This window comes from Oryctolagus cuniculus, chromosome 16 (assembly GCF_964237555.1).
Source record: "Oryctolagus cuniculus chromosome 16, mOryCun1.1, whole genome shotgun sequence".
NCBI lineage: Eukaryota > Metazoa > Chordata > Mammalia > Lagomorpha > Leporidae > Oryctolagus > Oryctolagus cuniculus.
This window is the reverse complement of record NC_091447.1, coordinates 40,683,705-40,707,588: the sequence shown is the minus strand read 5'-3', so window position 1 is coordinate 40,707,588 and position 23,884 is coordinate 40,683,705. Positions and strand designations below refer to the sequence as shown.

Here is a 23,884-nt window from a genome sequence, read left to right as displayed (position 1 = left end):
TCTGTCTTTATATACATACACACTTGTGTGTGAATATATAGAATAAAGTTTCACACTTGTGTTTATACAAATGCATAGACTTGTTCACACACATACCCTATATACCTATGTTTATAATAATATCTGTATTTCTGAAATATTTTAAAAGAAATCTTAGACATCGTGGCAACTTATCTTTAATGTGTCACTTCAGAATAATTATATTCTTCTACATAATCCCAGTACCTTTATCAAATCTTAAAAAGGAACAGTTTCATATTCTCAAGTAGTATCTAATCCATATTTATATTTCCACAGTTGTTGTGATCTAGTCTTTCCTAACTCAATTTTTAAAAGCAGGATTTAATAAACTTCATTCACTCATTCCATTAAACTGTTTTGTCTTTTTGTTTTGACCTACAACAGTCCCCCCTCCACTCTTGTTTTTCATAATATTTAAAATTCTGAAGACTTAGGTCCCCTGGAAACCTTCTGTGTATTTTCAAATGTGTATGACCGTGATTGATTTTATGGTTCCTATTACACAATTATCCTAGGTTTTCGGAAGCACATGGATCAGCAACTGTAACGTATTTTCATCTGGGGCTATTGGTTAATCAGAGCAAGACACTGGATTTCCAGCCAGAGAACAGATGTTTTTACTGAGGGGGAAAAAAAAAAGAGCATTAAGAGCTTTTAAATCTTACATTATTACTTTGATCATATGAGAACTAATAGTGACATTTCAAGCTTGGAAATATGTCGCCGGGCTTCGGTTCATATTGACACGACGCTTTACTGAACGGCTCGTTTCCCATAAAACCAGAGTGAAGGACCTGAAAAGGCAGTGAGAGCCAGGGAGGATATTTTGAAGTTTGAAATGATCCCTGTATAAATAGAACAGAGCAGCATAACTTTGGGATAAAATTAGCCGACAGTGTGTGCACTCTGTAGTGTGCGCCTGTTTGCTTGGTGCTGCTTTCCTGATAAATCACACCAAAGCTTCCAAAGGGAGAGGAAGGATGGACGGCACCACTGCCCCGCTCACCAAGTCTGGAGCTGCCAAATTAGTGAAGAGAAATTTTCTTGAGGCTCTCAAGTCAAATGACTCCGGAAAATTGAAGGCTATTTTAATCCAAAGACAAATAGATGTGGATACAGTTTTTGAAGTGGAAGATGAGAATATGGTGTTGGCATCTTATAAACAAGGTAAAAAATTAGCTGTAATTGTAACATTGTTAGAAAATGGATTTTGCTTTTCTAAGGCACGGTGGCAGTCACTCGCTTTAAACTAGCAGCTGTTATTGTTTCTTCTAATATTTATTCTTAAAATGTTTCTAATTTGCTCTTTTCTTTCTTTTGAAGCTAGAATGCATTCTGGGCTGATGTGCATATATATACACACATATTTATGCTTGTCTTTTGTTTCTTATCTGCTATGCTGGGAATATGAAATGCTGTTCAATCATATTTAGAAATGCACTGTTTCTAACTTTTCTCTGACTGTGACAACATAGAATAAAGAAAGCATCTTGAGCTTGCGATTCCACAGACTGTTGGGACCTCGTATAGACAGTGTAGCTGGTTTGGGGGACAAGCTGCTAGTTCTCTTTTAACAGCCACTTTGCTGTGTCTCATCTCTACGTCCATGTGGATGAAAAAGAGGACTTTCTCCCCCATTTGGAGGGTCAATGAATGGATAAAGCTGTGCTACAGGCACCTTTATGGTCTTCATCATTTTAATGGATTTTTAGTTTGGGCACAAACCTAAACTCAGAAAATTTGAAAAGTTAACTTTTTTTTTAACAAAAGATCAAAATTGTGCTTGTGCTTATCAAAGGATATGTGCCTCATTAAAAAAAAAACTAAGCAAAAATTAGAACAGAATTTTTTATCGAAGGATTTCCAGGAATCCCTGTTTAATAAATCAGAAATAATTTAGAAGCACACTGATCCTGATTTCCCAAATCAACTAGTTAATGAGGGAACCTGAGTGGTTGGGCCATCTGGTGAGCGGACCGTAGACACACAGTTCTGCTCAACATCATTTCTGTTTAAACAAAGTAGATGATAAGGTCTTGTGTACAGCATTTACAGAAAGAGCATAATTATTTTTCATGTTTAAAGATGTTTTCTGTTCATATAGAACTCCTCAGTGCCATCAATTTTCAGATACAAATGTTCCTGTTAAGTTTGTGGAAAGAAGGAATAAAGAGAAAAGTTTATTTTGGGGGTAATTTTGAAATCCTGTGCATTGCTTTATCATAATATAAATTTCTGTGAACTTTTTGAAGACTTCTCATGTATTTCTGTATTGATTCTGTATCTACTGATGCTCAGTTCTGAGAGAAGTGTGGCAGAACCGAGGTCAAGTATTGTGCTTGTGGTATTCACTTGAGGGCTTTATAAAATATTGGCATTGCTTTTTGACCAAGATGTGAAGAAAGGATCTAATTTTTTTAAGATTAAAAATAAAATAAAATGGGTCTCTGTTAACAATGTATTCTATAATTAGATTGCTTTCCTCTTGACTTTGCTCAGTGAAATGATGTCTGAATGCTAAGAACATTTTAAAAATTTTTTATAGGAGAGGATTTCCTAAGGTTCTCAGAAGATGGGATATAAAATATGAGTTTATTTTTGGTGTAAAAACATTTTGAAGCCCAGTCATAATTTCTTTCACAGCATCTATTTCCACGAAGTTAGTGAAGACCCTGCATGTTTCACAGTATAAAATAACTCAGATTTAAATCACTGAGCAATTTATTTGACCCTGATCTGCAAAGGCGGCCTTTTCTCATCTCCTGTGCCTGCTAAACTACATGGAGCATGCGAAGTTCCCGAGATGATGAGAAAGGCTCTCGGGAAACGGGCTGTTGTTTCTCCCGCTTTCAGTGTGTCATCACAGCAGAACAAGAAGAGGCATCTTAAACTCTTCTTGTCAATGAAAGCCAACTCCAAAGGTCCTTACAGAGCTAAATTTTCATTCACACTAGTGGTTGTTTTCATAGTGATAGGACTGTGGGATGAGACTTTCAACTAGGGAAAGGAAAGAACTGTTCCATTCTTATGTATGCTAGGTGGGTGTGTGCACAGAAATAATAGGATTTGTGGTCAGGTCTTCAGGGTTTATGCAGGAAGTCATGTGTGTGTGCATGCAAGCACACATGTAGAAAGAAATACTCGGCTTGATGTGCGCAGAAATACAAGAGTCTGTCACTTTGCCTTAAATCCAGGATAAAGCCTCATTTTTCTTCCAAGATCCTTTAAATTTCTTCACAGTCTTCCAAGCTCAAATATCCCTCCATTGAAGTTAGAAATGGAAGAAATAAATAGAATCTCAGTAGCTAGTCAAGCAAAGTAGAAGCGGGTGTTACAATGTTTTCACTCAGAAAAGAATTCTCGGGAAGCAGTGTAGAACTGAGTGGTTTGTACTGGTCACTAGTTAGGTAGGTCTTTCCTCTCCGGATAGTTGTAACAAATAGGACATATTCTTTGTGGCTGTGAATGTTTTGTGGCTGAATTAAACTTTGTGAGACTCTCTACTTCAAAGCAGAACTTTTCAGACCTTGAGCACTGTGGAATTACCATGCGCTACTCTGATTTTTTTAAAGCATGTTTGAAAAACTCTGCATAGAAAAAATAAATCATAAGTGTGCAGCTCTTAATTTTCACAGAATAAATCTATGTAACCAGCATTTCATTGAGGAAACAGAACATTACTGATTCTTTTGAATCTTTCAACTTAATAAGCAAGACAATGTAAAATCTGTAATAGGCATGATGCTACTTTTGGATTTCCTTGTGTAATTTATAATGTAATTTTATATGCAATATCTGATTGTCCTGTAGAAGCTTAACAGTGGTCCAATCAATTCTTAATCATTTTTGTTACGTGTAGAACATATCACATCAGTGCTCATAGAATTTCAAAAAGTGGCTGGATTTTATCCCTATAGAGTATGTCTAAGCCAATTTGAAAATCAGTGTTAAATTTTTGGAAAGGTAATTCAGAATCCAGCTGGTGAAGAATTTGGTTTGGTCTGTGAATATAGCTCCCCTCAATCCACAATCTAGTTGATATACCAGTAATCAAAAGTTGACCTCCTAAAGCAAATATGGATTTTGTGAGGGAGAACCAAGTTATTGGATTACAAAGAGTCTGGGAAGTCACTTCTGCTACCCCTGTAGCCCTGGGCCCGTCTTGTTGCCTGGCTTCTCTGCCCAGCCTGAGAAAGATAAAGATTTAGAAGCCAACTCTGGCATTCATGTTCAAACCGCGGCTTCTGTCTTTTGCCAGCACCTAAAAACAAGTCCTAACATTAGAGAAATCTCACTTTCTTTTTTCAACTTATGTCGACCTTCATAATCAGATCTCCAGATGAAATCATGCTTGTTTAACACACACACATTTTTGTAAAGTACATTTTAGAAATGCACTGGGTGGAGTTTGAGAGACCTCCCAGGGAATGGCAGAGATGTGTGTCTTAAAAGCAAAAACAGAGTAAGCAAATTGCATTTATCCAAGGATCATTTTAAAATATAAATGACATGAACACACAGAAATACAAGGACAACTTATTAAGTGCAGAATGCTGTTGAATAGTCAAGTGATACAATGTTTATCATGAAGCAAGCATGCAGTTGTGAAGTGAATTTAAGTCTCTAAAGGAAACTCAGGCCCTTCGTATTGGGTTCCCCTGGTGTCCTTCATCCTGGGAAATGCAAACCCAGGTCCATCCAGCTATTTCCAAAGGTTTTTCCAACTGCTCATTTTGCTTTTCCATCAGCTGCACGAGCGTTTTGGTTCATTAGTGATACAAGACTGTCATACTTCTCTCTTTGGTGTGAAATTCCCTAGTCAGCAAGGTTAATCAGAGTCCTTTTATTAATCAGTGTAATGTGCTTTAAGTACCTCACTTATGGCACACAGCTACTGGTTCCTTGGTTGGTAGTCATATTGTTAATTAAAATAACCACTGAATAATTTCACTTGAAAATTTTCCGGCGGGTACTCTACTAAGTAGCAACTGCTGTCCAAATAACTCCAAAGCTCTGACTTCCACTCTCCTAATGAATAATCTCTTTATCACCTACTTTTCCTCTTTGCCAGAAATTCACCATCCTGTTTTCCTATTACCGTTCTGGGATTCTTTTCCCCTGCCAGATGTTCCAACCTCTAAGTTTTACATTGCAAACTTGCCTCCCTCCCTCTTTCTCAGGGGAACTCTGAGAGTTATCCTGAAAATATTAGCTATTAAAAAATAGCCAAGAATTCTGCTTCAGTCTCTAATCCTTCAGGACTGTGTAAATAAGGGGACACAGGCAGAGCAAGTGTCTGCTAATCCAGCCACGAGCAGTGTGTGTGTAACCTTTGGCTGTAGTAACACAGGCTTCTTGTGTATGGGTTCTTCTGGATACATTATCGTTGATAACTGCGGCTGCACAGCCTGCACTCGGCTGCAGGTTGAGTAGTGACATGGGTGCCCCCTCCGAACGCTGGAGCAGAACCAATTCTGCCTCCCCAAACACGGCCAGGGCACTTAGCTCCTAGCCTAACCTTTGTGCCTGAGTTAGGGGGCTTTCTGCCCAGCTGCTTAGGAATACCTCTTTAGTTTTGGATTTAAATCACACGCGCACACACACACACGCGCGCGCACACACGAGTTTGGGCAGCAGATTTTTGCAGGAGTACAAACTTCTAAAATTCCTTTGGGACATTCAGCTCCAAGTGATAATAGTTTGCAGGCAAACTGCATGAGGTTCTCCTATCAGGGCTGGCCATTTGAAGATTTTGTGGTAGACTGAGTTTGGGACTTGAGTTGGCCTCTGTCCATCCCTGTTATACACACGGAGACACTGCAGGCTGCTGAAACTGTACCTATCTTACTATCTTCATCTGCAGAATGAAGGTTTTGTCAGGACCTGGGCTAAGCCCCCTGCGTACAGATAATTTATGGTGTGAAGGATCACGGTCTGGGAAAGTCAAAGTGGCTGTAAATACTGGCAGTCCACAAGCAGTGGCCTGTGACCGGGAGCTTTTGGAGGGATTTGTGCCTGGGAAAGAATCTCTGTGTCCTCCCTTCTTCTCCCTGGAGCCCCCTGCACCTTGCTCTAACTGAGCTCTTCCGGCTGGCGCCCTCCTGGTAGGCGGACTGTGGAGCGGGAGTGCTTTCCATCAGAGGGAGGCCTCGGCTTTCGCACCCTGCCCGGCCCTCAGAGACTTTGTTTTCCCGGTTCCTCCCCACCCCCGTCTTTGTGCAGCCTGACCCGCAGTAAAAGGGCAGCCTGCAATCTGCAGAGGTGGACAGAGGTGGGGGGCCTCTGGACGACAAATACTCAGAATAAATCACAGCCAAGGTTCCGGAGCCCTGGGGAATTTCTGCAGCTGGAAAAAGTGAGAGTGGCAGACAGGGACCTGCCCGCTCCGGGTACTGTGCAAGCTGAGTGCGCGATGACCCTTGGTGGTTATGTTTTAGGAAACCGATTCTCATCTCCTGGGGCGTCAGCAACCACACAAGTGAAACTTGAAAAGGTTCATGGAAAAATAGGATTCTAGGATAAGTTTATTTTGGTGCAAAAAAATGGAAATCCATGCGGTGTTTTCCTAATATACATTTTCTGTGAACTTTTGGAAGCCCTTCGTATGCCAGTAGGTGCAGCCTGTCTGCCTTCTTTGAAGAAAACTTGGGTTTGGTCACCCACTGAGGAAGGTGCCCTGACTTCCCCACTTGCCACCCCGTGGCTGTGGCTCCAGCCTCATTTGAAGGGAGTGATTGATTGTATGTGGGTGGTCTGTGTGCTGGGGGGCTGCTCTTTGCTCTGCTCGGAACAGCAGGCTTTGCTGTTGTGCCTGGGGCTGAATTTTCCAGAAGCCCATCCCCTACCCTGCCACCAGAGTTCCGACACCCAGCTTTGGGACACACTCAGCGTACCTGAGCCACAGCTCCAGTCTGCCCCACTCCCATTTCTCCATTCCAACTGCTCAGGGGCGGTGGCTAAGGCATCCTGTTAACACCCAGCTTCGCACACTGCCGCCTCGCAGAGGCAAGTTGCAGGCACAGTTCCATTCTGGGGGTTCCTTAAACACCAGGAGCTGATGGCCCGCGAACCTGGCTTACCAGATAATGGTGATGCTTAGGGGAGGCACAGGAGAAACTGACCAGGCAAGGATGACTGATTTGTGTGAAAAACGGGCAGAATAGATTCTCTAGGTGCTACTGGGAATTCGGAAAGAGAAAAAAGTAACGAGTAAGTGCATTTCCAAAGCAGAGGTGTGGCATTTCACAGATGAATTGGGGATCTTCTTTTTTTCCCTGTGATTTGTGAAGTGGACTTGCAGCTAACCTCTCCCGCCTCCACAGTGACAGATAGAAGCAAGCTCCGCATTGCAGATGTTCAAGTTTGGACAGAGCAGGCAACTTACAGCTCTAGCAGGCTGAAGAAATGGCAGTTTTCTCGTCTGGAAAACGAAAGGCTTGCACTGGATAATCTCCCTCTAGCGCTGACATTCTGCGTTCCTTTGATTTTACATCAAACTGGTGTTTTCTTAATCAGCTCTCTGCTGCTTCCTTTCCAAGATCATTTTTCTTCCCGCTGCAGAAGCAGGCATGAGTTTCAAATGAGTTGCAGCACAGAGCTGCCTGATCTTTGTGGCTAAGCGGCAGGAAAGCACACCGTGGTTTTCAGATCTGGAGCCAGCTTCTTTCCAAGACACTTAGAAAAGACTGAATTTTGCAAATAGCTTGCTGAGGACATTTGAGGATGAAAGCAGCTGATTAAGTATTGGTGCCAATATGATTGATTTGATATCAAAAGCGAGTTGTATTGCATATTCCACGCTGAATCTGCTTGGAACACAGGTTCAATGTACATAACTAAATAGAAATGTTGAACTGTGTGTATGTGTGTGTGCATATATCTATATATATAGTGTACATATCTATCTACATGTACACACACACACAGACATACACACACACGGCACAGAGTTGATTTTCCCCAGCTCAAACTCCACATGATACCATTTAGCTCTGTCAGGAAGAGTTCATATCACAACATATCATTTCTTATTGTCTGGAATCCCAAATCCCTATTTTAGAGCTTAATTTTATTACCTAAATCCTATAAAAATTCAGATAGTCCTGAGAGGGATCCCACTTAAAACAATACTTGGCCCATTAGAATTCATTCTGAAATAACTAGATTTTTTTCAGAAGAGCAAATTTGGATAAGGGGAGAATGAGAGGGAGAAAAGCACAACAACTCTGAAATTCTGAATGAGCTGAAAAATGGATTAAATTGTGTGTGTATGTGTGTGTGTGTGTGTGTGTGGCTAGGTTGGTTGGTGGGCTGCAGAAAAATAAACTTGGGGTTGAGTTCACTTGTCCAATGGGATACATCAACATTGTTCCTGACCTTTTAAATGAATGGTCTCTTCAAGTTAATTTTTCCCTCTAGACTAAGGGACAACAGTTAGAATTTTACTTACTTTTTATAAGAGTATTTCATGCACAAAGCACTAGATTTAAAAGTTACAAAGAGTCATTCCAGAGGCCGCTAGCTCATCTGTATCCTTGTCCTGCACTTCCTCATTCTTCTGGCAGGCTCCCAGCGTAATCAATTTCTTGCTGTAGTTGTTTACAGTGTAAGTTGTTACATATGTAATCATGTACATATTTATACATGATAGTATAGTGTGCATACTCTTCAATTCTGTTCATGGAAAATGTATAGTATGAAAAAGCTGTGCATGCGTTTCAATTTTTGGTACCATCCTAAACTTATCTTTTAATCCCATGTTTCTAGCAACTTTTTTAAAGTATCCTCATATATATTGCTATGTTTTCATTTCAGTCAATACATAACTGCCTAGTTCTTTTTAATGGTTGTATAGTATTCAGTTGTGTGAATGTACTGCAATGTATTGAAGCAGTCTCCTTGTGAGGAGTACTGAGGCTGTTGCCATCTTACAATCAGCTTGAGCCACATTGTAGTGTAGTAGTGCATGTCCTTGCACGTACTGGCTTAGCAGGGTTCATAACTTCTAGGAGCAGCCGTCACAGAGCACAGAGCAAATCGTGTGCCGTGAGATTGTGTAGCACAGTGGTCCTTTGGTGCACTCCACACATAAGGGACACACAGGTGGTCTTTTTCTTTTAAGTGAGAGGATGTTAGTAACTCGCAACCACTTTCAGTGTGGCCAGCGTTTCCAGAAGGCCCTCTAGCTACTGTTCATGTGTGGTAAAGGGTGGTGCCCAGGAGGAACCTGATTTCCTAGATTTGTTCTGACCTCATCTAATCAGTAAAGAGTACAATTTTTAAAAAAAATTTATTTATTTATTTATTTGAAAGTCAGAGTTACACAGAGAGTTGAGAGGCAGGAGAGAGAGAGAGAGAGAGAGAGAGAGAAAGAGAAAGAGAAAGAGAAAGAGAGAAAGAGAAAGAGAGAAAGAGAAAGAGAAAGAGAGAAAGAGAAAGAGAAAGAGAGAAAGAGAAAGAGAAAGAGAAAGAGAGAAAGAGAGAGAGAGGTCTTCCATTCAATAGTTTACTCCCCAGATGGCTGCAACAGCTGGAGCCGTGCTGATCCGAAGCCAGGAGCCAGGAGCTTCTTCCGGGTCTCCCATGCGGGTGCAGGGGCTCAAGGACTTGGGCCGTCTACTACTGCTTTCCCAGGCCATAGCAGAGAGCTGAATTGGAAGTAGAGCAGCCGGGTCTCCAACCGGCACCCATATGGGATGCCGGCGTTTCAGGCCAGGGTGTTAACCCACTGTGCCACAGCGCCGGCCCCAAGAGTACAATTTTTACATTCTTGCTCTGGGCCCTACATTTTTATTAATGCAGCTCAAGATTGTATTTGTTTTTGGCAGCTCCATCCCACTCTAGGCTCCTTTGCAGATTACTGTCAACTCAAACCCTTAGGTCTTTTCCTCAAATACATGATCTTTAAGCCATGTTCTGCTTACCTTGTACTTGCAAGCAGAATTTTTATAGCCCAGAATCAGACTTTTGATTTATTCATGTTCAAATTTGTTTATTTATTTTTTTGTTTCAGTCATCAAGTCCTTTCTTGGCTGTTGAGCTATTTTTACATCTTCATCTTGCTATCAGTATTTCATCTTTCTGTACCTATTTTCCACTCACAGTGAGACTGAATGCTGTAGCTACAGGTGTTCACATGTCAAGTTAGGCATCATTGTGGACACTTGTCAGATATGGCAATCATTGGAGACTTGTAGAACAAGGACCATCTCAGTGTATACAAATCAGACGTCAGAGGCAGGAAGGAGAGAGTGAGTGAGAGAGGATATTTCCAACAATCTCAGTCCTAGAAACAACATTGTCTGGATCAATGAATCTGTATACAGCTGGTGGGCATAGCCAGTTCTGCAATACATGTTGTTTTCCTGTTAATTTTGGCTGCTAGGAAGCTCTGAGATCATACATGCAGGCCTACATTTTGTGCACTTTGACTTCTTTTTTTTCTTTGTCCTTATTTTTAGATCACTTTTTAAGATTTTGTATTGTAGAAAATTTGTGATTTGCTTTAAATTCTTATTTGGAAAGAGATAGCAAGATGAATAAAATCTTGGCAAGACAATTTTTTTTTTTTTTGACAGGCAGAGTGGACAGTGAGAGAGAGAGACAGAGAGAAAGGTCTTCCTTTTTGTTGTTGGTTCACCCTCCAATGGCCGCCGTGGCTGGCACGCGGCAGCCGGCACACCGCGCTGATCCGATGGCAGGAGCCAGGTGCTTCTCCTGGTCTCCCATGGGGTGCAGGGCCCAAGTACTTGGGCCATCCTCCACTGCACAAATCTTAAAAATGTATTAAACACATTGATACTTTGGATTGACTTAACAACAATAAGGAGAAAGAACTGGGTTGGGATAAAAATTACAAGCTTCTCACCAGTGACTTTGGTATCATTCAAGACAAACTGAATGGTTGAGAGTTGGAAAAAGAAGTTCCTGAAGAGTCTCATTAACTCACCATGTGAAATAAAACAGTCACGTAAATGAAAGCCTAACGCTCAAAATACTTTCAATACCCACGAAAGTGAAGTTAATGAAGGAACAAGCTAATAGGGAATAGTAGGGACAGTGTGCTGTTGAGGAAGCCTGTGCCACTAAGCTCATCACAGCAGGCTACTAAACAAACAATGCAGATCCATCTGCTATAGTCTAACCTCTGAGTCATTCACTCCCTAATTTTATAAAGGTGACCATAATAAAACGTGTTCTAAACATCCTTAGAAAGCAAGGAGAAATCCCAGGCCAACAAGTTAAACTTTTTTTTTTCCTTTTTCAGGTTATTGGTTGCCTAGTTATAAATTAAAGTCTTCCTGGGCAACAGGCTTGCATCTGTCTGTCTTATTTGGCCATGTGGAGTGCCTGCTGGTGCTGCTGGACCACAATGCTACCATCAACTGCAGACCCAACGGGAAAACTCCTCTGCATGTGGCTTGTGAAATGGCCAACCTGGATTGCGTGAAGATCCTCTGTGACCGTGGGGCAAAGCTCAACTGCTACTCCCTCAGTGGACACACAGCTTTGCACTTCTGTACAACTCCAAACTCCATCCTCTGTGCCAAGCAATTGGTCTGGAGAGGTAAGCCTTTCTGGGTGGCTGACACCATCATGCCCTTGAACACTCATGTTTGGAAACATCTCCAGGCTGGAGGCATTACCATGTAGCAGGGATTACCATGTAGTGGGCATCCCATGTCTAGTTAGAGTGTCCTAAAAATATGTAGCATATACTTACATTTTTGGTTCTGTCAGGTCAATCAGTGATGATCACACCAGAAACTTATTATTACTTTTTAAATGTAGAAAATGCATTTGTTTTAAAATTAATGTATTTGAAAGGCAGAGTGACTTAGAGAAGGAGAGCAAGAGATCGTTCATCCATTGATTCACTTCCTAAATGGCTGCAACGGCCAGGGCTGGGCCAGGTCAAAATGAGAAGCCACATCTCCCATGTGGATGGCAGGGACTCAGATACTCAAGGCATCCTCTGCTGCTTCCAGGCACAGCAGCAGAAAGCTGGATTGGAAGCAGAGCAGCTGGGATTTGGACTAGAACTCTATATGGGATGCAGGCATCCCAAGCATTGGACTAATCGACAGTGCCATGACTCACCCTGGGGAAGTGCATTAATTTGCTCATTTATTTAACAAATATTTATTTAGTCCTTACTAAGCATCAGATAGTGTTCTAGCAGGGAGATACATTATAGCAAAATAAATTCACAAATACATAATTATCAATTGGGAAAAACTCTGTGAAGGAATAAATAAGGAGCTGTGAAAGTCAAAAGTGAGTTATTACAAAATGTGTTAAGACTTCTCTAAGGAGGGGCCAGCACTGTAGCGCAGTGGGTTAATGCCCTGGCCTGAAGCACTGGCATCCCATATGGGTGCTGGTTCTAGTCCCGGCTGCTCCTCTTCCCATCCAGTTCTCTGCTATGGCCTCTCTCTCTCTCTCTCTCTCTCTCTCTGCCTCTCCTGTCTCTGTGTAACTCTGACTTTCAAACAAATAGACAAATGAATCTTTAATAAAAAAATGACTTCTCTAAGGAACTAATATGTGAGCTCAAACTTGAAAACTGAGAATGAGCCAGTCATTAGAAAAAGGAGCTAGGAGGGAAAGAGCATAGGTGTAGACTATTGGACTATTGACTATTGACTATTGACCATTGAATATTAGAAGGCCAAATGGTCTAAGGTGTCATGGGTGTGGGGTAGGGTGGGAGAGATGAATGGGGATGTGACAAGATGACATTGGGTATCTTAGATCATGTAGGGCCTTTTGGGGCCAAGGTATGGGATTTGGGAATGCAGCCACCAAAATTCATTCATTCATTCATTCATTCATGTATTTGAAAGACAGAGTTGCAAAGACAAAGCATCTGTTAGTTCATTCCCCAAATGGCTGCAACAGCCGGGGCCAGGACAGACTGAAGCCAGGGGTCTGGAACTCCATCTAGGTCTCCCAATGAGCGGCAGGGGCCCAAGTATTTGTGCCATCACGCTGTTCTTTCTCAGGTGCAGTAGCAGAGAGCTGGATCAGAAGTGGAGCAGCTGGGGCTCAAGCCGAACCAGTGCTCACGTGAAATGTTGGTGTTGCAGGCAGTAGCTCAACCTGCTGCACCACACCAGCCTCCACCAGGATGTTTTAAGCAAAGCCATGGCAGGATTTGCTTTTACTGGAAGTTTCCACTTTGGAGTTATGCATTCAGTGGATGTGGGGGCGGGGGGCGCAGGAACGGAAGTCCAGAAACCAGCAAGGAAGTCATTGTCATAGTCTAGATGATAGGGATAGTGACTTGCACCAAGCAGCAGAGTTGGATAGGAAGCAGAATTGATGGGATGTGGTGGTGGGTGCATGTGGGAGGTGGATGAGAAGTTCTGACCACCACTGCCGAGTTTCCCGCTTAGCAAATGGACAGCGAGGGAAGCTACTTTTGGAGATGGAGAAGTTTGGGTAAGAGCTGTTTACATGGAGAAGCTTTTAAACCAGTTTTCCTAGTCAGGCTTGAAAGTGTATAATGTACACTCAGTAGATACATAGTAAAATTAACTATTTTTAAGAAACACTATTTTGTAAAACCATCACAATCATCCTAAAAATACCCTGATGCCCTTTGTAGATAATTCCCTCCCCAACCCCAAACCATCAGCCTCTCATCTTACCTCTGTCCCTTTATATTTTAGCCTTTTTCAGATTTTCATATAAATTGCAAGATACAAAACGTAGCTTTTTGAGTCTGATTTCTCCCACTGGGCACGATGCATTCAAGGCTCATCCATGTGGGTGCATGAACCAGTAACTCAGGCCTTTTCATTGTTGAGAATATTCTGTTGTGTATACAAAATGCGATTTATCCACTCTCCAGCAGGGGGAGTTTTGGATTGTTCCTAGTTCTGTCGATTTAAAAAAAAAAAAAAAACACCTGATATAAATATTTGCATACTGGTTCTTAGGTGGACATGTTTTCATTTCTTTTGGGTAAACACCTAGGAGTGGGATTATGGGCTGTCTGGTAAACTTATTAGAAGCTGTGACATGTTTTCCAAAGTGGTTATATCATTTTTGTATTTCCAAATGTATTCTGTATTTTATATTTTATAATCTATATTTTGTATTTCCAAAAGAATTCTGATTACTCCCCATTCTTGCTAGAGCTTGATAATGTGAATTGTTTTTAATTTTAGCCATTTTAGCAGCCTCATAATAATCATTGTAGATTTTGTTCTGATTTCTGTTAGGACTAAGGCTGTTGGATATGTTTTCACATATTTATTTGCCCACTCTATAGTCACCGTGGTGAAATCTCTGTTCATTTGTTTTGCTCCTTTTTTTATTTTAATGGATTATTTTCTGGTTATTGATTTGAGAGAGTTCTTTCTACACTCTGGACATTTGTTCTTTATTGATATGTAAGCATATAAATTTACATATTCTTTGCTTTTTCTTTTCCTTTCCCAATCTTTCAAAGAGCAGAATTATTTAATTTTGATACATTCAGTGTATTAATTTTGACCTCTTATGGTTTGTTCCTTTGTGTCCTATCCAAGAAATCATTGACCACGTCAGGTAGCAAAGTTTTCTGCTGTGTTTTCTTCTAGGAGTTTTATGACTTGATGTTTTACTTTTAGGTCCAGGCTTTATTGAGTGAATTTTTTATATATGGTATAAGGTGTGGGTTAAAGTTCATCTTTTCTTCATATGGATGCCAAATTGTTTCAACACAGTTTATTGAAAAGACTATTCTTTCACTACTGATTTGCCTTGGCATGTTTGTCAAAAATCAGCTGGCCAGACTTAAACATGCAAATATCACATGTTTTCTCTGACTTGTGGTAGTTAATATATAGAGTATAAAATTGTGTGGCTGTCATATCATTTGGTATATAGTTGTAAGTAGTGCTTCACTGATTCTGACCATGTAAATGACAATATATTCCTCTTTAACATATCTAAAAAAAGAATTGGATCGGGGAATAGTGAGGACTCTTGGGGTTCCAGTACTGCTTTGTTCTTAACTTGGGTGACAGGAATGTGAACACATGACAAAAATTCATTTATTGGTATACCTGTGTGCATTTATGGATATGTATACTGCATTTCAATAAAATATGTAAAAAATAATCAGCTGGCCAGAGGTGGGTGTTATGGCACGGCAGGTTAACTCACCAGTTGGGTCCACCGTATCCCATATTGGAGTGCCTGGGATCGAGTCCAGCCTCTGCTTCTGACCAACTTCCTACATCCTGGGAGGCAGTAGGTGATGGCTCGAGGCCCTGGGTCCCTCCCACCCATGTGGGACTCACTTGGAGTTCCTGGTTCCTGGCTCTGGTCTGGCCTCAGCCCTTGCTGGAGGGAATTTGGAGAGGGAACCAAGAGATGGAAGAAGATGCTCTCTCTCTCTCTTTCTCTCTCCCCATTTCAAATAAATTAAAATAAGTAAACTTTTACAAAAATCACTTGGCCATACCAGTGTGGGCTGTTTCTGGACTGTAGCCTATTCTGTTGGCCTCTGTGTGTATTCTGTGCTAATGCTCCATTTACTTCATTGCTGTAGCTTCATACTAAGTCTTAAGCTCCAGTGAGCCTTCCTGGATAGGTTTTAAGCAGAAGTTCAGTTCTCTTTGAGACTGCAGAGTGATTAAGTCAATGATGCACTTGATAAAAATATGGATTTCAAAAGAAAGCTCTGGACTGAAGCAATAACTTTCAGAAGTTTCGAAGAGAAGTTCAAGAAAACCAATGCAATCACCTGGGGAAAGAGTAGAAGTAGGAAAAAGAAGATGTGGCGCCCAGCCCAGTGGAGCCAAGCCCCAGAGAATGTCAACATTTAGGAGTTAGGAGGACAAGGAGGGACCAATAAAGGAGAGTGCAGTTGGCCGGCACCGTGGCTCACTAGGCTAATCCTCCGCCTTGCGGCACCCGCACACCGGGTTCTAGCCCCGCTTGGGGCGCCGGATTCTGTCCCGGCTGCCCCTCTTCCAGGCCAGCTCTCTGCTGTGGCCAGGGAGTGCAGTGGAGGATGGCCCAAGTGCTTGGGCCCTGCACCCCATGGGAGACCAGGATAAGCACCTGGCTCCTGCCATCGGATCAGCGCAGTGCGCCGGCCGCGGCGGCCATTGGAGGGTGAACCAACGGCAAAGGAAGAAGACCTTTCTCTCTGTCTCTCTCTCTCACTGTCCACTCTGCCTGTCAAAAAAAAAAAAAAAAAAAAAAAAAAGTGCAGTGGTGGTGAGGAAGGTTAGAGAAACCCAGGAGTGTTTCTGAGCACACAGAGACTAAGAAAGTGTGGCAGGTTCACAATGCAGGGAGTGGCTGGATGTACGGACAGCAATAGAGGCTTAGCAAGATGTTCGTTAGATGAACAGAGTTGTCACCGACAAAGACAGTTTTGGTGAAATGACGTAGAAGCCAGAGTAGAATGGTGCAAAATGTGAATGATAGAAACCAGAGGCAGCCCGTGGAGGTAACTGTTGAGAGAAGCTTAGTGACACGTGTGAGCAGAACAGTGTGATGGCTGGAGAGGGGTGGTGGGGGGAGTGTGTTTTCTACAGTTAGAAAAGGAAATGCTGCCTGCCTGAGGGAGTGAGTCCTCCACAGAGAGCAATGGAAGATTCCGGAGACGGGATCACTGAGAGTTTCCAATCCCTGGGAAGTCGAGAGGAGACGATGTCTAGGCATGCTGGGACACGCCCTCGTTCTAAGCAGGTGGGCCAGAGTAAGAGAGGCTGGCCATGCCAGAGCACTCACGGACTTGGGGGTGATGGGATGAGGGAGTTTGTGTCTGCTGGCTTTTCTCTCCCAGCAATGTATGCAGAAAGTCATCACAGAGGAGAGAAAGGGTGGAAATCTGGAGGGATAGAGAAGGAATGGAGAGGTCACGGGAGAAGAGCTTTCCAGACAAAAGATGTGAGGCTGCTGGCCTCATAAAAGACGCCACGATCTCAACCTGCGAGAGTTAAGAGGGGGAAACCCAGCCTTTGTTCAGATTCCTGTTGGCCCCGGGAGGAAGGGCCCAGCACAGACATGGGGATAGGATGGACGTGAGCTGGAGGTGATCCGCCTTTCCACGAGTGGACCTCATTGCCCCTTCATATGTATTTTTAGATGAAATTTCTCCTTCTTATACTTTTGAGTGTTTAAAATCTTTTCTTTTTTAAAATTCAGGAAAAATTATGTTTCAGTATATACATTTTTATGGTGAGAACACTTAAGATCTTCTGCATGGAGATTTCAAGAATACAGCTCCGTGTCACTAGCTGGGGTCATGCTGTTAAACACCGGGTCTCCACACCCCACTCAGGCTGCACGGCGGAGAGCCCCTTAGCTCGGTACATCTCCGCCTTCTATAACTTCTTGGACCGCACCTGACAGAGCCGCGGTCCCTCTGCTGAGAGACGTCGCCTTTCCCAGGGCACCTCGCCCCATGCCCTTTCATCCCTGTTAGCGAGGGAGACTGCTCTGGTGGCTCGGGAGTTGTGATGCAGTGGGGAGAGCTCCCGAGCGCTCTCCGTGACTTGGGCTGGAACCAATCAAGAGCGAGTCCGTGAGAGATTCCCTTACTCTGGAGAGCGCCGGCATCAAAGGCTGCTCCATGAAGGAAAGTCAGACAAATTGAGAAAAGCAAAACATTCGACTTCTGTGCGGTGAACATTATGCAATTAAAACAAAAATATTTGAGACTATATGGCAGAGGGCTAATATCTTTAATACTGAAAGAAATACGGAAATAAATGTAAGGAGGTTAACAACTAAGCATTTAAAAAGGGAAGGAAAAAGAACAAGAGACCAATGATAGAAATAACTATTTCTGTAAAAGCAATACATTCAAATTTTAAAAAATCATTTAAGCAGAAAATTAAAATACAAGTAATGATCCCCTTCATTAACAATCAGTAAAACAGTAGCTACAATAACAACGAGACATTTTTCTTGCTTTTTATTATGGGAATAAGGATACAAAAAATGTATGTTTTTTTTAATATTATTTATTTATTTATTTATTTTTTTGACAGGCAGAGTGGACAGTGAGAGAGACAGAGAGAAAGGTCTTCCTTTGCCGTTGGTTCACCCTCCAATGGCCGCTGCAGCCGGCACGCTGCTGCCGGCGCACCGCGCTGATCCGATGGCAGGAGCCAGGAGCCAGGTGCTTTTCCTGGTCTTCCATGGGGTGCAGGGCCCAAGCACCTGGGCCATCCTCCACTGCACTCCCTGGCCACAGCAGAGAGCTGGCCTGGAAGAGGGGCAACCGGGACAGAATCCGGCGCCCCGACCGGGACTAGAACCCGGTGTGCCGGCGCCACTAGGCGGGGGATTAGCCTAGTGAGCCATGGCGCCGGCCCTTATTTATTTATTTTACAGGTAGAGTTACAGTCAGTGAGAGAGAGACAGAGAGAAAGGTCTTCCTTCCATTGGTTCACTCCCCAAATGGCTGCCACGGCTGGCACTGCGCCAATCCAAAGTCAGGGGCCAGGTACTTCCTCCTGGTCTCCCATGTGGGTGCAGGGCCCAAGGACTTGGGCCATCCTCTACTGCCTTCCTGGGCCACAGCAGAGAGCTGGACTGAAAGAGGAGCAACTGGAACTAGAACCCGGTGCCCATATGGGATGCTGGTGCCGCAGGCAGGGGATTAACCAAGTGAGCCATGGCACCGGCCCTGATATGTATGTTTATAAACACATAGGGAAGTCCACTCACACTTCATTTAATAATTAATTTTATTTGTTTGAATGACTCAGAGAGAGAGAGAGATAGAGAGAGAAAGTCTTCCATCTACTAGCTCACCCCACCTAGTGCCTGCCATAGCCAATGCTGGGTCAGGCCAGTGCCAGAACCAGGAACTCCGTCTGGCTCTCCTGTGAGGCTGGCAGGGACTCAAGTACTAGAGCCATCACCTGCTTCTCCCAGGGTATGCGTTAGCAGGAAGCTGGATTGGAAGCTGACCCGAGACTCGAACCTCGGGACTCCAGTATGGGATTCAGGCATCCCAAGCAGCGTCTTAACTGCTGTGCAAACATCCATCCCTCTTACACACTCTGAGTGGATTATAAATGGCACAGGCTGGAAGGCAATTTAGCCACAGACATCAAAAACTTAAAATCTATTTAAATATTTGTAGAGTCTTTATTTATGTTCATTTTATTTGAAAGGCAGAGAGAGAGAGAGAGAGAGATATCTTCCACTTGCTGATTCACTCCCCAACAGACCACAATAACCAAGTTTGGACCAGGCCAGTCAAGAGCCTGCAACTCAATCCAGGTCTCCCTGTGGTGCCAGGGAACCAAATCCTTGAGCCATCATCTGCTGCCTCCCAGGGTGTGCATTAATAGAAACTGAATCCGAATTGGAAGCAGGGCCAGGACTGAAGCCCAGACACTCGGACATGGAGGCGTGTGTCCCAAACAGTGTCTCAACTGTCGAGGCAAATGCTTCCCCTGCTCAAACCTTTTTAACTCAGAAATTCAACCTCAAGGATTAGGGATTTTTAAACTAAGGATCCTATTTATTTAGGCCCTCAAATACAGACTTTAGCTATTATCTCTAAACAAATTTATACAGAGAACTGAAGAGATAACTAACTAGAAGGGAATAGGAAGATATCGCGTAACCAAGAATTGTGCTTTGTCACAGGATCTGTAATGCACTAGGAAGAAAAGACTTTCTCTTAATTCTCTAAGAATCCTCGGAATAGTACAATTACAGTGTATTTTATTTTTGTAATCAAAGTTCTGATTGGTTAAGAGAAACATTAAAAATATTCAATGATTTAAAACATACATTTTGGCACTTTTCATTTTTATATTTGGATTCTCACAAAAATCTTGCCTTTTTGTTCTCAGAGAGACATTTATAATTTTGAAAAACTGAAAAATATTTGCACATGTGATAACAATTTTACATTATCATTGTGGTGTAGCAGGGAAAACCACCATCTGTGGTGCTGGCATTCCATATGGGCACTGATTTGAGTCCCAGCTACTCCACTTCCAAACCAGATCCCTGCTAGTATGCCTGGGAAAGTGGCGGAAAATGGCCCATGTGCTTGGGCCACTGCGCACACGTGGGAGCCCTCCAAGAAGCTCCTGGCTCCTGGCTTTGGACCAACCCAGTCCCAACCATTGAAGCCATTTGGGGAGTGAACCAGCAGATGGAAGAGCTCTCTCTTGTTATTTCTTTCTGGCTCTGCCTTTCAAGTAAATAAATCATGAAAAAATATTTTTAGTTATCTTGCTTCCATAACATGCAGACATTAAAAATGATGTTGCAAAATAACTTTATTGACATGGAAAGACACTTAAAAGCCTTTTGTAAGAAATTAAAAGCTGCAGATTCATGTTTGTAAAAATTATATATGACTTTGCATATTTTAAAATGATGCCTAAATTACAAGAGCCGAATTATATCATAGGTAATGTTCCACACTAGTTAAGAAATTCGGGGGTGGGCACTGTGGTGCAGTAAGTTAGGCCACCACTTGGGGCGCCTGCATCCTATATTAGAGTGCCTGTGCAGGTCTAGGCTTGTTTCTGATCAGCTCCTTGCTATATTGCCTTTTGAGAGGCAGCAGGGGATGGCTTAAGTGCTTGGTCTACTGATACCCACATAGGACACCTAGATGGAGTTTCTGGAGTTCTCTCTCTCTCTCTCTCCATCTCTCCCTGTCACTCTGCCTTTCAAGTAGATAAAAATAAATAAAAAATACATGTGGGGCCGGCGCTGTGTTGAGGTAGGTTAATCCTCCCGCCTGTAGCACTGGCATCCCGTATAGGTACCAGTTCCAGTCCTGGCTGCCCCTCTTCTGATCCAGCTCTCTGCTATGGCCTGGGAAAGCAGTAGAAGACGGCCCAAGTCCTTGGGTCCGAGCACCCACATGGGAGACCTGGATGAGACTCCTGGCTCCTGGCCTTGGATTGGCCTAGCTGCTGCCATTGTGGCCATCTGGGGAGTGATCCAGCGATGGAAGACCTTTCTCTTCCTCTCTCTCTCACTCTCTGTAACTCTGCCTCTCAAATAAGTAAATAAAATCTTTAAAAAATAAATAAATGTAATAAGCATTTCAAAGAGACAAATATTATGTTAATCACTCCTAGGCTAATAATTTTTAATATGTTTATTTCAATTTTCTTCTGCTTGAAAGGCAGAGAGAGAGAGCGAAAGAGCATCTTCCATCTGCTAGTTTACTTCCCAACAGCCTGCGCTGGGCTAGGATGAAGCCAGGAGCCAGGAACTCCATCCAGGTCTCCATGTGGGTGGCAGGGTTCCAAGCACTTAGACCACCAGACTTTGCCTCGCGAGGTGTGCGGTACAGAAGTGCATCCACTCCAGTGTGGGAGCAAGATCCTAAGCAGCAGCTTAACCCTCTGTGCTGTGACACACACCCTGATTGTTTAAGCATAGACTGGCATACATCAGCAGGAAAACACAATTGTGACTCAGGTCGGGAACTTTTTGTGCAGTTTGAGTGGCGAAGAGAAGCAGAGCAGCTGCAGGTAGATTTTCCAGTCTGGGAACTCTGGAAGCCTGCGAGCAACTTGCCTTCTTTCCTTTGCATTTTTATGGTTTCAGCATCCTGGATAGTGCTCTGCACAGAGGAAGGGCTCAGTTAACGGTCACAGACTGGTCTGGGAATGCGTCCAGGGTCCTGAGTGCATGCAAGGGACCCACAGCTGAATCCTGAGTGGGGACTGTTGTGTTCATGCCCTGGTCAGCTCTGCCCTCTCGATTTCTTGGAATACAGCCGAGGACGTCTTGGACAATGGCATTGGCACTGTGCGGGGCAAAGTCGCGTACATCACTTCGTGGCTGGACAGAGGGAATAGAGGCAGTGCACAGACAAGGAAAATAAGTCAGGCTAACATTAAGCTCTGGACCAGAGAAGTCCATTAGGGGAAGAGCCAATGCCATGGCAACTGAAAACTGCTGTAATTTCATTTGCTATTTAATGGGCTCTTTGTGGAAAAGTGCTCTTTGTGGAAAAGGCTAATTGAGGCCAAAAAATTGCATGCCATTTTCTCTTAAAGGCTTTTCTCCTATTTTTTTTTTCAGTATTGCAGAGCCCACTTTGTCCCCATGCTGGATTCTGCCTGCTATTTTCCTGTTTGCCTTTTCCCTGAATACCCCCATCTTCTGCCCTTTGTTTCCCTGGGTATTGGTTTAATAGTGTTCATCAGGGGAGAGGCCTTATTTACCTCCATGAAAAAGTCCTCTCTCTGCATCCGGTATTCTGGCTGTTACGCAGAGGATGATTTCTCCTCGTTCCTTTTCCTAAGAGGAAAATGAAAGCTGCTGACTTTACTCTGCATGAAGCAAATCCTGACAGCGGGAGGAAAATTTGTTACTGCAGGAAAGCCATAAAAATTCAAATGTTTTCTAGCAGAATGTAGCGTGAGGGCAATGGCGAGGAGACCGGTGCCTTCTAAAAGACTGTCCTCTGCTCTTAGTGTGACAGTGACACGAGTCCCTGCATGTCAGGAGATTCCCTGTTCGCTGAATCAGAATGCAGGCAGGACGTCATGGGCCTTCATTGTAATCAAAGAATAGATAGGCTGGCTGTAGACACCTCTCACCACCCATCGCCTTCCATCTTTTGTCTCTTATGGAAGACATCGTAACAGCCCCAGTCTGACCATCTCTGTGCTTTGTATACCTCTGAGGATGTGTGTGTGTCTGTTGTATTGTTGGTACCACCTGTCCATGCAAAGTTTGTTTTGTCTTCCAATTGACATGACTTACTAAATTTGATCTTTTTATAATGATTTATTTATTTACTTGATAGGCAAAGTCACAGAAAGAGAGAGACAGAGATCTTCTATCCACTGGTTTACTCCCCAAATGGCCACAGCAGCTTGGGCTGGGCCAGACCAAAACCAAGAGCCTAGAACGCTATCCAGGTCTCTCATGTCGGGGGAGCAGGGGACCAAGCACCTGAGTCATCTTCCACTGCTTTCCCAGGTGCATTAGCAGGAAGCTGGAGCAGAAGTGGAGCAGTCGCAATTTGCACTAGTGCCCAGACGGGATGCCAGTGTTGCAGAAGGCAGCTTAACCCACTGCGCCGCAGTGCTGGGCCCTTTCATTTGATTTTTTTTAAAGATTTTTATTTATTTATTTGAGGTAGAGTTACACACAGTGAGAAGGAGAGACAGAGAGAGAGGTCTTCCATCTGCTAGCTCACTCCCCAAATGGCCGCAATGGCCATTGCTGGGCCGATTCGAAGTCAGGAACCAGGAGCTTCTTCTAAGTCTCCCACGTGGGTTCAGGGGCCCAAGAACTTGGACCATCTTCTACTGCTTTCCCAGGCCATACCAGAGAATTGTATTGGAAATGGAGCAGCAGGGACCAGTGCCCATATGGATGCTGGTGGTGGTGGCGCTGCAGGTGGAGGATTAACCTGTGCCACAGCACGAGGTGGAAGGGGGCATTTCATTTGATTTTAAATGAAACTTTTTATCACCACAAAAAGTGAAGACCCACATCCCTTGCCACACATAGAGGACAACAGGAACAGTAAATAATAGTCCATGCTCGACCTGCACCTGCTCCAAGAACCTGTGCTCTCGGAGAACAACCGAGAAGCATCCTCTTTCTGGTCACTGTGCTTTCTAAAAGCTTTGTCCCCAGTCAGTCTGCTCCAAGTGCACTTGGAATTAGAGTTCAGATCCTGTGTAGCGCACAGTCAGATGGCAGTCATTCCAGTTCCACAGAGAGGGTCTCATGTATAGTCCTGCCACAGTTGTGGAACCCAGCCATGAACAGTGCTTTACAAAACTGACAGTCTGTTCAGTGGTGACGTTTTAGAAACACTTCCTTTAGAATCAGGAGGAAAGCAAGCTTTCTGCTGTACCCACGATCTCTTCAGCCCTGCCCTGGAGTCCCTGCT

At 43.4% G+C, this 23,884-nt stretch overlaps 1 protein-coding gene across 1 annotated transcript in view; it reads left to right on the top strand.

Moving 5' to 3' along the window:
* Positions 1–603: 603 nt before the first annotated feature.
* Positions 604–23,884, top strand: part of ASB4 (ankyrin repeat and SOCS box containing 4) — a 54,639-nt gene continuing 31,358 nt past the window's right edge. The window contains exons 1-2 of the mRNA XM_008261706.4: positions 604–1,188; positions 11,288–11,587. Of these exons, the coding sequence (XP_008259928.1) occupies positions 1,002–1,188; positions 11,288–11,587 (487 nt within the window). The 5' untranslated portion in view covers positions 604–1,001. The remainder of the gene's footprint in view (positions 1,189–11,287; positions 11,588–23,884) is intronic.